At 47.2% G+C, this 15,333-nt stretch overlaps 1 protein-coding gene across 5 annotated transcripts in view; it reads left to right on the forward strand.

The window, feature by feature from the left end:
* tnikb (TRAF2 and NCK interacting kinase b) overlaps positions 1 to 15,333 on the forward strand; it is a 41,094-nt gene that overhangs the window by 18,506 nt on the left and 7,255 nt on the right. For 2 of the 5 annotated variants that reach the window (XM_027275450.1, XM_027275447.1), the window contains exons 13-28: positions 211 to 327; positions 778 to 864; positions 1,756 to 1,953; positions 3,731 to 4,045; positions 5,849 to 6,013; positions 7,108 to 7,350; positions 7,992 to 8,098; positions 8,245 to 8,360; positions 8,986 to 9,077; positions 11,245 to 11,426; positions 11,567 to 11,681; positions 13,367 to 13,475; positions 13,579 to 13,761; positions 13,850 to 13,993; positions 14,293 to 14,427; positions 14,770 to 14,870. In XM_027275450.1, coding sequence (XP_027131251.1) covers positions 211 to 327; positions 778 to 864; positions 1,756 to 1,953; positions 3,731 to 4,045; positions 5,849 to 6,013; positions 7,108 to 7,350; positions 7,992 to 8,098; positions 8,245 to 8,360; positions 8,986 to 9,077; positions 11,245 to 11,426; positions 11,567 to 11,681; positions 13,367 to 13,475; positions 13,579 to 13,761; positions 13,850 to 13,993; positions 14,293 to 14,427; positions 14,770 to 14,870 — 2,409 coding nt within the window. The remainder of the gene's footprint in view (positions 1 to 210; positions 328 to 777; positions 865 to 1,755; positions 1,954 to 3,730; positions 4,046 to 5,848; positions 6,014 to 7,107; positions 7,351 to 7,991; positions 8,099 to 8,244; positions 8,361 to 8,985; positions 9,078 to 11,244; positions 11,427 to 11,566; positions 11,682 to 13,366; positions 13,476 to 13,578; positions 13,762 to 13,849; positions 13,994 to 14,292; positions 14,428 to 14,769; positions 14,871 to 15,333) is intronic. The other 3 variants (XM_027275448.1, XM_027275449.1, XM_027275451.1) reach the window with 2 other exon arrangements.

Genomic DNA, 15,333 nt, shown 5'->3' on the forward strand with positions numbered 1-15,333 from the left:
CTTCAATAGAAAATAAATAAATGAGTTAAATATGCATGAAAAGACATTTATGAATCATTAAACAAACAAAAGGATGAAATCAGCAGAGAAAAGTTTAGTTCAGATTTTAGTGCATTAGGAATAAAATATTCTGTTAATGATGCACACACACACACACACACACACACACACACACACACACACTCGTGTTAAATCTTCTCCGCCTTGCAGCAACAGCGCCGGGAGCGAGAGATGCGGAAGCAGCAGGAGCGAGAGCAGAGGAGGAGGTACGAGGAGATGGAGCAGCTCCGCCGGGAGGAGGAGAGGAGGCACGCGGAGAGAGAACAGGTGGGTGGACACCTGACGGACGGACGTGACATCACAGGGAGGCGGGGCTTCCTAAGGCATCTCGCATCGTGACACGAGGCTTTGCGAACGGCCGCCTGACTGATGGTTGACTTTTCCTGCAGTGCGGCACTCTCTGACTCTTCGTCCTCGGCTGCTTTCATGCTGATCTTCAGCATCATCCCTGCAACAATAAACACGTCTCCCTGTTCTGCTAATTACAGCCCCCTGCTGCTCCTCTTTGTGTCTCTCCTCGTCTATTTCTGACTAAATCCCTACTTTCACACCTCTTCACTAAGTCGACTTTTTTCTGTCCTCCTCTCCCATTTTCTCCTGTTTCCTGCTCTGCTGATGTCACTGGTTGCCTGGGTTCCCGATTTGCTTCTTGCTCTGCCTTCTCGGTGCGCTCTGATTGGCTGCATCTCTCGCTGACCCGGGGCGCTGATTGGTTAGGAGTATATCCGTAGACAGCTGGAGGAGGAGCAGAGGCAGCTGGAGATCCTGCAGCAGCAGCTCCTGCAGGAGCAGGCCTTACTGCTGGTAACATCACACACACACACACACACATGCTGGGTAATTAACGGGACAGGTTTGAACTTCTCTGAGTTCGTGTGTTTAAGACAACAACGACAAAAGTTCCCCTGACAACAGCTCAAAGGTTAGTCACCATGGCAACAGCACGGCTGCCGTTTGTCATCGTCACACGCGATGGAAGTCGACGCCGAGACGTTTAAACATCAGATCGATGAAAGCACAGAGCGGAGGAGGGCGTGTCGGTCGATAATCGGCGCTCCTGTGATGACACTTTATTCAGCTTCATTGTTCACGATGAGTTCGTCAATCACAGCAGACACACACACACACACACACACACACACACACACACTGATGACTTTCACACACAGCTCAGATAAATGCCCGACCTCCGACCTCTGACGAGACGGTGCGAGAAACCTGAACATGAAATAACATCTGTAACGTTTTTTACCTGCTATGAAAATGATGAAGCCTCCTGTCGAGCCGCCGTCTGGACTTTTTGTCCGTCTCCGTCTCTGTAATTGATTTTTTTCTGTGGAGACTTTATCAATTAATGAAGATTTAAAGTCTGAATCGGTGCAGTGGGTCATCCTGCACTAAGAGCATCAGTGGTTACATGTAACAGTTTAAATCTCGCACAGATCTGAGCTAACAGTTGTTTTTTGGGTCAGTTTTATGACTCTTTATTTATGAAATATTGAACCTGAAGCTAAACAGATGTGACTCTTTAAAGAGGACTGTAATAACTTTAATGCATAAAACATGAGATGGTTCCTCGCTGCAGCTGCAACGTGAATCTGAAATGTTTCATTTTTCAGATTTCGTTTCACTTTCATGTTTTGCTTCCGTGTGTTTACCGGCTCCTGTCTTTCCTCCCTCCTGTTCGGCGCGCAGGAGTACAAGAGGAAGCAGATCGAGGAGCAGCGGCAGGCCGAGCGGCTGCAGAGGCAGCTGCAGCAGGAGCGAGCGTACCTGGTGTCGCTGCAGCAGCAGCAGCAGGAGCCGCCGCGCCCGCCGCAGGACAAGAAGCAGCTGTACCACTACAAAGACCAGGCGCCCGGCAGCAACGACAAGCCCGCCTGGGCTAAAGAGGTAGACGACACACAACACGCACTGACTGCTGACATCTAACTGACACCTGCACAAAACAAAGACAAAGACAGGTTTGCATGTGAGAGCAGGACGACGCCCACACAACACACACACACACACACCCTGATGAGTCGGTGTGAGAAGCTTTGTGTGTGTTTGTGTTGTCTCTGCCTTCCAGGTATCACCTGTGCTTCACCTGCTGAGTCTCACCTGTGACGGTGCTTGAACTTTTGTTTTTTTAGGTGGAACAACGAGACAATCATTTAAAAAGTGTGTTTTATGTGAAATGTCACGAGTTTCATTCCAAAAACTATACATTTTATTGACGAAGCAAAGTATTTATTTCCTGTTCAGAGTCCATGTGTGGCGGCTTTGCGTGTGTCACAAATCCTCTTGCAGCCGCGGCTGCAGCGTCGTCATGGAGATCCACTAAATTACAATAACACCAAGACAACTTATCGTTCCTAAACTTATCTTATTGTTTGCATGCTGATGTGCAGGGTACGTCCAAGTGAAGGTTACCGTGCCAGTTTTTATTCAGGAAACCCAAACAGACGTTTTAACACAGAAGTAAATAAAAGTACAAACCGAGTCAATAATCCTCAAGTCTGATTTCCATTCTGTGAAACAGAAACAGCAGATGTGTCAGCTTCATTGTTTCACCCGGACAAAGAAAACATTCAGAGCTGCTGAACGGCAACGCTTCCGGAACAAACACCAGAATGAAAAGTCCAAGTCCGACCGGTCATCGGTGCATGACAAACATTCTCTGAAATATAAGAAACATGAAGAAAATCAAAAGTATAACCAATATAAATACACAATATGTTTTCAGATATACAGAGCAGTACAGCTGTGTACCACGTAATATTTCAAATATGCAAGTCAACGACCTGAATTTGATAATTAATTAAGTGTGAACCCTGAACGAGTCTCTGCAGATCGACTGTTCAGATTCAGCTCGAAACAAGGAGACAGAAACTTTTACCGCTTTTGTCCACAGAGGACAGAGTGAAACTAAAACCAGGTCCAGATCCTTGAATGTGAAAAAAAACAACTAGTGAACGGCTACAGCCGTTCTAGTCGACGATCTTTTTATTTTATTATTATTTTATTTATCTTTGTTTAAACCTCCAGCACGGCTACCAGACGGTTTGTGACACGACGTGAAGGTCCGTCCTCTGTGTGTGTCTTCTGTGTGTGTGTGTCCTCTGTGTGTGTCTTCTGTGTGTGTCCTCTGTGTGTGTGTGTCCTCTGTGTGTGTCTTCTGTGTGTGTGTCTTCTGTGTTTGTCCTCTGTGTGTCCACTGTGTGTCTTATGTGTGTGTCTTCTGTGTATGTCTTCTGTGTGTGTCTCCTGTGTGTGTGTGTGTGTGTGTGTGTGTCTTCTGTGTGTGTCCTCTGTGTGTGTGTGTCTTCTGTGTGTCCTCTGTGTGTGTCCTCTGTGTGTGTCTTCTGTGTGTGTCTTCTGTGTGTGTGTGTGTCTTCTGTGTGTGTCCTCTGTGTGTGTCTTCTCTGTGTGTGTGTGTCTTCTGTGTGTGTCTTTTGTGTGTGTCTTCTGTGTGTCTTCTGTGTGTGTCTTCTGTGTGTGTCTTCTGTGTGTCCTCTGTGTGTGCCTTCTGTGTGTGTGTGTCCTCTGTGTGTGTCCTCTGTGTGTCTTCTGTGTGTGTCCTCTGTGTGTGTCCTCTGTGTGTGTCTTCTGTCTGTGTGTGTCCTCTGTGTGTGTCCTCTGTGTGTCTGTTGGTCTGCCGTCTCGTAACCCTCGCCTCACCCTCCAGGTGATGCGTCGAGCTCAGAGCAACTCTCCTCGCATCCCTCCTAAGAAGTACCACTCCTTCAAGGAGACGCGAGACATCAACCTGGACAACCTGCTCTTACTCCCCGGGTACAAACCCCGCCGTGCCCGCCCCCCTTCATACCCCGCCCATGTCAGTCCCTCCAGGGATCACCTCCACCTGCCTCGGATCCGTATTACCTGTATCCCTGACCACATCAAGCCCTCTGAGCCGGTGGTGCGCCGGCAGAGCCCGGGCAGGAGCCCACGCAGGAGGTCCAGCAGGAGCCCCGACTCCAGGGGCCGGAGCGCCCACCGGGTCAGTCGGAGGATGAACGGACTGTCCCCTCCTCTTTTTGATCCTTCGGTCTGTCGGGGTGACTCACTGATGATTTCCTCTTAACACTTTTATTCCTCTAACCAGGTTTGACTCACGCTTTAACTCTGGCCTCCTCTTTTTTTAATCCCTCGCTCCTTCATCTGCTTCTGATCTTCTGATTCATTTCCACTTTGATTTGTGCTGTCAGCGCTTCCAACCAAAACCGACACGGACTCCCACGTCCTGTGTAATAACACTGAATCACATCAGACTGCTAACGTGTCTTCACTCCTGCAAATTGCTGAATTCAAAGTCAAACATTTGTCAACATGAAATCAGTTTAACTGAACGGATTGTCTTTATCTGAACGCTCCGTTCGAGGCAGCGTTGCTTCTTCATTTCATTTAAAGAAAGAGAATGTCCGTCTCCTTCTCCTCCTCTTTGAACTCCTCCACACTTTAATATTCTCTAAACCTCTTTAACCGTCACTTTGCCTTTCACAGGTTACTGACGCTGTCTGGGTGTTGGTGGAGGCTGACCTGATCTCTCATGCAGTGGCTCTCAGTCTGGTGGCTTTATTATCATTAGACATACAAAATATAAGCGACCATTTCTCATGAAGTTAGGAATGTTTACTCATCTCCTGACGGATCAGATTAAAAGTAACAGTTTGTTCAGTCGGGTTGAGAGCTGCTGTTTTGTTTTGTTGCATGTCGTGGTGGAATTAACTTGAACAAACTAACCTCAGCTTCATCTTTCAGGATTCTCTTAAATTTTAACTTCTTCCTTTTCTTTTATTTTGAAATGTGTTTTAACTTCCCGCTGAGTCGAGTAAAGTAACACCGCCGTGTGTTTTATCGAAGGAAGACGTGAGCGTAGAAAATGCAGGTCAACGCTCCCGCTGGTTTTCTTATCGCCGTAAATTAGGGCCATAAGCGCACACACACACACACACACACACACACACACACACACACACACACACACTCACACTCACACTCACATGTGAACACCCCTCCCCGGTGTGTGCGCACACACATTTAGGGCAGATCTCCAGGCCTGCCCTCTGGTGGCAGCTGGTGGACTGATGTAGGGCAGCTGTAGCTATATCAAGTCTGCCTCCCCCTCGACGCCACACACACACACACACACACACACACACACACACACACACTCTGTGCAGGATTTCCCTCGAAGCTTCGGATTGGAAATATTTCCATCGCACAGACACGCAGACAACATTTAGAAAACACTTCACCCTCTCAGAGAAATCAAAGTACGACACGTTCAGCTCGGTGACGACAACATGAACCTCTCACTCAACAGCTTTAACACATGTAACCATGGAGACCTTTACCACAAAGGACCAGCTACTGACAGAACCCAGTACATTTCCTTTGACTCCCTCTGATTAGAATAAAGATTCCTTCTCCTGATGTTACCGGACAGTCGCTGTGGTTGTAAGCTGCATTTAGCTTCTGTGTGAACCCGGTTCTGTCTGGTGACTGGTTCCTAACCTCCACTAGAGGTCATCAAAGCTTCACAGCTTCTGCACAACAGAAGAAGATTTGCTGCGTTCAGATCTGTCCGAGTTCAGGACAGATCACTGCTGTGGATTCTGAACTTTTAGAGATCCACAACAGAAAACTCAAACTTTCATTTAGACTTTAGGACAGATGAAATCAAACCCATTCATGAGACAGCAGAGTCGTTTGTACTAAATGGAATTAAACCCTCTACACACCCCTCACTGCATGTGAGTGACTGTGATCTGATGTGTGTGTGTGTGTGTGTGTGTGTCAGGTGGAGGACCATTATAAGATGAACAGACAGACTTCTCCTGCATTGCAGCATAAAGTCTCTAACCGGATCTCCGACCCGTCGCTGCCGCCCCGCTCCGAGTCCTTCAGCAGCGGAGGCATCCAGCAGGCCCGGACTCCGCCGATGCACCGCTCCGTAGAACCACAGGTGTGTGTGTCCTACATCTTTGTGCGGGTGCATGAGTGTGTGTGTGAGCATGTGACACAAACTTACACTTGCCCTCAGGGTGCGATCACACTTTGGCGTTTGGTTTCTCTGGGCTGTGTGAAAGTTTGTCACAAGCTCGAGGTCATGGTGGCAGTAAGGTGCAGCGTGACATGGACAGGTGTGGGCAGTAACGTTGGGGTGAAGGGGGATCTGATCTGGAAGGCGAAGCTCTGCTGGGGCCAAGCCGAGCAGGGTCTGCTGCTGCAGATGATGCAGCTCTGTTCGCTTAATCACACAGCTGAGACGAAAGGCAGAACCTCAAAGTCTGAGAGTTTAGGAGAAAGTGAAACGTCCTGAGAGCATCTGTAAGAGAGAAAGAAGAGAAAGAAGCTGCTCATTGCTCTGTGGATGCTCACCTGGCTGCAGTGAACTGAGGAGTCCTGTCGTCCATCTCATATATTAATATTAATATCATCATATTTATATTAATGAGACATTAAGAAACAGCTTGATGAGCTTTTTTATCTCTGTGGAAAGAACTGTTGGCTTGTAGACGTTTAAAGACACACAGGTTGTATTTTCAGTGTTGGTAAAGGAAAAGTAACTGAACTAAAAGAGCATGACAGGTGTGAACCAATGTCCACGCTCTTAATCCTGCATAACTTTAAGCCTTAATATAATGTGAACAGGTGAGTTGTATATAAATTCACCCTCAGTACAGTTGTCATGAACGGGGAAATTAGCTACAGAGACCAAAACTGTTTTTTGTACCAGGCTGTAAACATGTTTATTTCTGCTGTGAAGTTGGACATTTGGACATGGGGACTTATGGAGACTGACTCACTTCTGGAGCCAGCCTCAGGTGGACGTTAGAGGAACTGCAGGTTGTGTCACTTCCTGTGAGGTCGCAGGTTGTTTGGTGTGAACGCACCCTGAGGCTTGTTTCTTACCTTCCTCTCCTTTCTCACTGCATCTCTCTCTCTCCTCCTCTTCGTCACGTTGTGTGATCTTGCTCTTCCTCCTCAAACCCTGCCTGTTTCCTGCCTGTGTGTGTGTGTGTGTGTGTGTGTGTGTGTGTGTGTGTGCGTGTCCAGATGGCCCACCTGGTGCAGGTGAAGAGTCACGGTCTATCAGGCTCCCAGTCTCTGTACGACCCTCACGGCGTGTCCTCCTCCTCCTCGGCGTCGCCCTCCCCCTCCCGGCCTCCCATGCCCCGGCAGAACTCCGACCCGACCTCAGACACCCCTCCTCCCCCGCCCCTCTCCCGCCTGGCGCCCCCTCTTGACAAGTTGGATCGCAGCTCCTGGCTGCGGCAGGACGACGACATGCCGCCCAAGGTCTCTGCATGCCCCGCCCCGTGTGTTACTGTACCGAGTGTGTGTGTGTGTTTACTCTTTTTGTTTTCTCGTGTGTGTGTGTGTGTTTACTCTTTTTGTTTTCTCGTGTGTGTGTGTGTTTAGTTTCTTCTGATGTGTGATGAGCTGTGATCTGTGTTTTCTGTTCATTTAGAAATGGTTGCGGCCTGTTTTTGAAGTGTGTGTTCAGCGCAGTCTCACCTGACTTTAGCTGCACAGGTCCGACAGTACAGTACACAAACAGCCTGTAAACTGACCGTACAGTCAGTCAGCTCAAAGAAGATGTTGAGTTATTTTCATCTCACTTCTTTGATGCTTTTCACATCTTTAAATATTTCCTCTCAAATTGGATTTGTTTCAGTAAAACGTGAAGAAAAAGTTTGGCCACGTTACAACGAGATCTTTCTGTTTGAAGGAAGTTTTCCTCTTTGCTGAGACAGAAGACGACGAATAAAAACTGTTTCTGTCCCCAGAGTCGAGTAATATGAAACTAAATGTTGAACAATAATCATGAAGGTGACATCAGCTAATGGTTTCCAACATACTGAACACACTTGTCGGCGTCCCTTCCGATAAAATCCGTGTTGGAGGTTCTGACCCAGATGGTTCTGTTTGATTCCCAGGTTCCTCAGAGGACGACCTCCATCTCTCCTGCTTTGGTCAGGAAGCACTCTCCTGGAAACGGACCCGGCCTTGGACCTCGGCCTGGAGCTCACCTCATACGGGCCAGGTACCAACACACAGAGGCTAAAATGAATTCATTACAGCTCGACATCTGAGCTGTGTGTGTGTGTGTGTGTGTGTGTTTACTTCAGAGCATGAATTCATCAGTTTCTCGCATGAATGACACGGTGCTGTGTGTTTGTGTTGCCGTAGCAACCCCGACTTGAGGAGGACCGACGTTTCCATGGAGACGCCCCTGAAGAGGACGAGCAGCGGCAGCTCCTCCAGCTCCAGCACCCCGAGCTCCCAGGGAGGCTCCAACGAACGAGGTGCACACACACAACACAACACAACACAACACACAACACACAACACAACACAACACAACACAACACACAACACACAACACAACACAACACAACACACGCGTTTGTGCTTCCATAATTGTGAGGGCACACACAGAGAAGACACACAGAGGGCCTTCGTTCACCAACCACTAAAAGTCAGTCCTCTTCACTCTCTTCTCCTCTGCCATTATGTCCATAAAACCTGAAGACTCTTCTTCTTCTTCCCGATGGTCCAAAACATCTGTGCTACAAACACTAACACTTCCCCAGTGCTCTGAGCTCACAGCACAGCTAACAAACTGAGCTAACATGAGCTAACAGCAGCTACAGCTGTCAGCAGTTTACTTCACTGTCCATCATAAACTCTGTAAATCACAGAGAGTTGAGGCGGAGCAGCCGGAGGACATCAGAGGGAAAACCAGAAAACATTTCCTCCATAAAATATGATCCAGTTTCACCAGAATCAGTGAAATAGTTGCTGCTGTGTGACTTAGTGCCGTTCAGCTGATCACAGGTCAGTGTGGGTCACCTGATCACAGGTCAGTGTGGGTCACCTGATCACAGGTCAGTGCGTCACCGTTCTCACCGTGTGTGTTTGTGTGCTCAGGAAATTCAGCCATTAAGACCGAAGGCTCGACACTTTCTTCCCATGAGACCAAAGATGAAAACAGAGAGGTGACACGACCCAGCAGGCCTGCAGTGAGTACACACACACACACACACACACACACACACACACACACACACACACACACACTAAATGTACATTAGAGCAGATGAATGCATCAGTAATTATAATGTATATTATTCTGACTGAGTACTTTTGGTACTTCAGGTATATTTACTGCAGTAGAGTGTGTTGGAGAGCATGTAAACACACACACACACACACACACACACACACTTCTCTCTGAACTAACCTCGTTGCTGTTCATTCTCACTCTCTCCTCTCATCCTTTCTTCCATTCCTCCTTGTCATCGTCCTTCAGAGCTATAAGAAAGCTGTAGACGAGGTCAGTGACGTTTCTCCTCCTGCACTCACCTGTCCATCATTCAGTCTGCACGCGTCTGCGATGCTGCATACGTCTTATTGTTTCTATTCTGATAACATGCTCAGGCCTTTGTTAAACAGACCAAATCACAAACGTGAAAATAACTTTTTAACTTTTTGGATACAGACGCTCGCTCACTCTCGTTCGCTGTCTGCTTCACTCGACTTGTAACGCTCAAACTTTTCAGTGATCTTGCAGCGTAGACTGCAGATGTAGACCATATGTCGATGATTAGATGATCTAAAACGTGACCGAGACAAAGATAATAAACAGAGGTAAAATAATTAGTTCAAAAAGGGAAATATTAGGAATTTAAATGCAGATCAGGTCTGGTTCTTGAACCGGATCAGGATCTGTCGTTGTACTTGGAGAGCCTAATGTTTTTTAAGGTGGTATGAAGCATTTAAAGGATGCATTACACTTCCACTAAAACAAAGGTAAAACAACCCTTTGCCTCCATCTTATATGAAACTGTCAGATTATTCATTTCGTCTCATATCAAAGGTAACTTTGACCTTCACGTGGAGATGAACCCAGATTAAAGAAGCACAGCGCTCCAGCATGGTCGGCATGAACAACTCTTTTCTCGCTCTCTGATTGGATAACGGTTTCTACTGGTGCAGCTGTCATTGGTCACTGCAGGATTCATCTCTTCTCTCATGTTTCATCTGCACCGTCACACTCGTTCTCTCTCTCTCTCTTCCATTTTATCTCTTCTCTCTCTCATCAGGAGGAGTTGGTAAGATACCCCCCCCCCTCTCTCTTTAACCCCATTCCTCCTCCCACCTCCACCTCGACCACACCTCCTGTTGTTTATGCTCTCACATGCACAGACAGTGAGATGTCACAGAGGCTGAATTTAAAGGCACGACCCTGAACTTTAACCCTCTGAGGCATGATGGCGTCTGTGCTCTAACCCTCCTTCTCTTCTCCCTGCACCGTCCTGCTGCTCGCTGCCTTCCCCACGATGGAAACTCAGTGATGAATCTCACTAACAGCTTGAATTGTGCCAGAAACAGTGAAACCCCCCTCTTTCATTTCTTTCTCCCGCTTGGTTTTTAAAGCTGATCACAAAACACGACCTGGGAGAAGTGAGCACTGTGATTTTCAAACATTTACACCGACTTTCAGTTGGCTGTAAAGATGATAATACATAAGTTTCCGCTGCTGGTTTATAGATTAGTGAAAATACATTTAGGATGAGCTTGAAGTTTGGACAGGAAGCTGCTAACTTCAGCTGTTTCTAACATGTTTGTTTCTTTCACTTGGATCTTAATGAAGTACAAACACTAAAAACATCTTGAGAACTTTGGATCCGGCCTCCTGAAACCTGCCATGGACTGACACTTCAGAGACACTGAGTGTTTCAGCAGCATGTTAAAATTCCTCCGGCCTCGCATGTTGAATGGCTGCTTGATGGTTTTTCATTGCAGTGAAGCGTCTGATGGCATCAGCTGTAACTGTAATGTCGTGTAAATTACCTATTATATTATAATCAGCACTCCACCCAGCTGATTAAACACTTTGTGTGCTGTACGATATCCAACTCAATTTTAATGAAATGTCAATCTTACATAGTGACACAGCAGCTGTCACAGAGACAAAATGAGATATTTACGCTATAAACATCTTCCAAACATGGACAGATACGTTTTAATGCATAACAAGACAAAAACAACAATGTTTAGTAGTCACTAGGCAGAAAGAATGATTCAAAACACAGTTATTTATCTGAAAATGAAACAAATCCTTTCCACCAGGACTTTGAGCTCTTCCCCAGAAACATGACTCTGTGACACTTTGCCGTCCTCCAGGACCTGACGGCTCTGGCCAAAGAGCTGAGAGAGCTGCGTCAGGGCGAGGAGACCAGCCGCCCGCCGGTCAAAGTGACGGACTACTCGTCGTCCAGTGAGGACTCTCACAGCAGCGAGGACGAGGAGGGAGAGGGCGGGGCTAATGACGGGACGGTGGCGGTCAGCGATATACCGCGCATCATGTGAGTCAACACATCCCAGCTCTGCATAACTTTAATGTTTTGGTTCACTCTTCTCATCACGATGTGTCTTTAAAGAGCATGAGAAGCAGCCCGACTTTGGATAAACAGTAAACGAATGTCGTGTAACTTCTCTCTTTCAGGCCAGCTGCGAGTCAAGGTGCCAACGAGTCCTTCGGCGTGATGGGAGGTCACAACGACGGCCACAACGACTCGTATGGAAACAGCTCCCAGGACAGCACCCTGATGATGCGCGAGGTGAGCCGCTCTCTTTCTGACCTTTGACCCGGGGACTGAAACCTCGCTGACTCAAACAAACTGACGCTCACACGTTCATTCAGCAGCTCTGCATGCCTGGCTGCTTCCTGCTTTTTGTTCTGGTTTGTGTGTGCGAGTGTGAATAACACACACACAGGATGGAGAGGACGGGCGTGATCGCTCATCATTAGGGTTTGCCCGCGTGTTGTAGCCTCTCTCAGTTTGATTATTTGGTATTTAGACTATTTATTTATTTCAAAAGTGTGATGAGAATAAATTTAGGTCAATTTTAGTTGGTTTGTCGTCCAGCTCATGATTAATTAGTCTAATCAGTGCATTCTTTGGTCTATACAATGTGACTGCGTTCATCACAGTTTCTTATTTTGTCTGACAGGCATGGAAAACCCAAAACATATTTAATTTACCATCATAAAAAAAGAAATCAGCAAGTATTCAGATCTGCAGCCAGAGAAATGTTGTTGACACTTTTGCTGAAACAATGTAACTGATGGTTTTATGTTGTTGACTTAATAATCACCTCAGCTGTGTGTGTTCATGTGTTCAGTAGTCGTGTTATCATGCGTGTTGTTATCAGGAAACAGTGAGTACATTTTGTTGGCACAATACCCAAAGTTCAGCAGAATATAATGAACCTCTCGGTCTAAGCAGTCTGTGTGTTTGTGTGTGTGCAAACTGTTTTGGGTTCAGTACCCACCCCCCCCTTCTGAACACAGAAACAAGCGCACCCGTCCCGCACACAAGCAGAGCAGGCCTCAGCTTCCTCCCTCTCCGTCACCTGACCTGTCAGTCACAGGCTCGCCGCACAGTAGCCCGCCCCTCTCTCTCTTTTTCCAGAAACATAGGGAACGGAGGCGGAGCTCTACTGCCAGCAACGGTTTCCCCGGCAACGCTAATCTGTTCCCCGGCAACGCCAATCTCCCTGATTTGGTGCAACAAAGCACCTCCCCACTGGTTTCCCCTGGCGACGCCTCTGGGGCCCAAGTAGGTGGAGCAGCAGCACCCAACTGTTGGCCCCTGAACCCCACCCCACCCCACCCTACACCTGATCCTGACAAACCAGCACCCCTTCACCTGTTCACCCTGTAACCCCGTTACACCCCACCTGCCCACGATCCTGTCACCGGCTGGCTGTTTGGTCGTGTATCAGGGTGGGAAATTACCAGCAGCCACAAACATTTAGACTTGTGTGCATCAGGGTTAAAGCAGGTTTATAGGAAACGAGATTCAAAGCAAGAAAATCAACAATGGCAGCATGTGGCACCTTTAATTTCCTGCCCTGCTCGACGTACATCGGCCCCGCTTTGCCTCCAGTGTTTTCCCCACACACGGAACAAACTGGATTTCTTCTTCCCTGCCTGCTCCGCTCGTTTCTTTCTTCCCTCCCTCGCTCAGTTTTCCAGCCTCCGATCCAGAAAGTGTCCTCCGCCCTTTAGCAACATGATGCAGATGGCTGACAAAATAAAGGAAACACTGAGAGTCGAGTCAAAGGAATAATGCGATGTGTTGAATCGCTTGTAGAGCTGAGCTTTAAAGATGCTGTCATGTCACCATGACCACAAATCCTTCACTGTTTCCTCTATTTTAACAGTTGCCTGTTTCATTCAGCTTTTAAACCATCAGACAAGCATGTGACTGACTGTCTCCTGTGTTTCTATGATCTGCAGTACGGGATGGGAAGCGGCGGCGGCTCCAAGGCTTCCTTCACACCATTCGTTGATCCGAGGGTGTACGGCACCTCCCCGACCGACGACGATGACAACATCTCGGCCTCAGGTACGTTTGGTCTCTCTGACTGTGGTGGTTGGCACGACTCAGCAGGATCTCATCAGAAAAACTGTGCGTCATGTTGTGTTGTTGTGTATGTGTTGTGCCGTAGCGCTGTTTGCTGATGAGCTGCTGAAGCACGAGCACGAGCAGGAGCAGGCGAGGCTCAACGAGGCCAGGAAGATCTCGGTGGTCAACGTCAACCCGACCAACATCAGGCCGCACAGCGACACGCCCGAGATCCGCAAATACAAGAAACGCTTCAACTCTGAGATCCTCTGTGCAGCTCTCTGGGGTGAGACACTTTCACTACAGTAACAATCATAATAATGACGTGCAACTGCACAGGCGGTAGGAAAACAGAGATGTGTGTGTTTGTGCAGGAGTGAACCTGTTAGTGGGGACAGAGAACGGCCTGATGTTGCTGGATCGAAGCGGTCAAGGCAAAGTTTACAATCTGATCAATCGACGGCGCTTCCAACAGATGGACGTCCTGGAGGGACTCAACGTCCTGGTCACCATCTCAGGTCGGTGCCCTGATGAGCTCCAATCCTTCGCTGTCTTTGTTGATTAAGCCGTTCTTATTGTTTGGTCGCCAGTGTTTCCTGTTTCCCTTGGTTACACTTGTCTCTTTTAATTTTCAAGTGCAAATAAAAACAAAGCAAGACACTGAACATGAGGGAGATGTTTCTATTTTCAGATCCGGAACAGAACACTCACGGATCAGATTTTAACGCAATAATGACATGGAAGCACAGCTCAGTGTCGTCAATGCCTTCAATGTAAAAGCAGAATATTATTTCTCGTTATTTTCTTTCCTAACCAGGGAAGAAGAACAAGCTGCGTGTTTACTACCTGTCCTGGCTGAGAAACAGGATATTACACAACGACCCTGAAGTGGAAAAGAAACAGGGTTGGATCACCGTTGGCGAGCTGGAGGGCTGTGTGCACTACAAAGTCGGTACGAAAACTCGCTTATGTGTTTTGTGAGGACACGGACTTGTTAACACACCGACCGTACGAGGACTCGCATACCATCTGAGGACAAAATGTTGGTCCACCCAAAGTCAACAGTTAAATTTTAAAGGTTAAGACCTGAGGCAGGGTTGATTTCCTCTCTTAACCTTTGAAATCTTATTTTATGATTCATATGGTGACCATAAACTAAATAAACTATCACCTCTTTTAAAGTTTATGAAGCAACATGAGTTTTTAACTGCAGTTTAAACACAATTTGGTATTTATCGTTGTATCAGCGCCACACGTCTGACTGTTTCTGTGCTGCTCTGCTCTCCTCCTGCAGTGAAGTATGAGAGGATTAAGTTTTTGGTGATTGCTCTGAAGAACTCAGTGGAGATCTACGCCTGGGCGCCCAAACCTTACCACAAGTTCATGGCCTTCAAGGTGAGAGGTGTTTGAGAACATGTGAGCTATCGAGACAGAAGCAGAACTCATATGATGGACAAAAAGCAGCTTGATGGAGATTTCCATCCTCCAAGTACTTCTCCCAATACGTCTGTATTTTAAAACTTTGAGGATAGGACCTGTAACTTTAATTAACTGTGCACATCAGCAGCTTCGGTCTGCTGTAAAGCTTCATGCTGTATTGGGGGTAATTGTTTCAGAGGTCCAGGGTGTAGGTTTTAGTGACATCAGACAGTATAGACACTGATTGCAACCCCATCACATCACCCTCCATCCTATAGTGGAAAAACCATGAAAGGACTTACATACTGGACCTTTAAGTGTTTGTAACCAACCTCATTATCTCTGTAGATTTGACTGTTTGAATAAATGGACTCCGTTGGGCTACCAGCGGTCCACTTTTATGTTTTTGCGGTTGTGTGTATGTTGTTAGAAGTGATGG

The sequence above is a fragment of the Larimichthys crocea genome, unplaced genomic scaffold (assembly GCF_000972845.2).
Source record: "Larimichthys crocea isolate SSNF unplaced genomic scaffold, L_crocea_2.0 scaffold137, whole genome shotgun sequence".
NCBI classification, from domain to species: Eukaryota; Metazoa; Chordata; class Actinopteri; family Sciaenidae; genus Larimichthys; species Larimichthys crocea.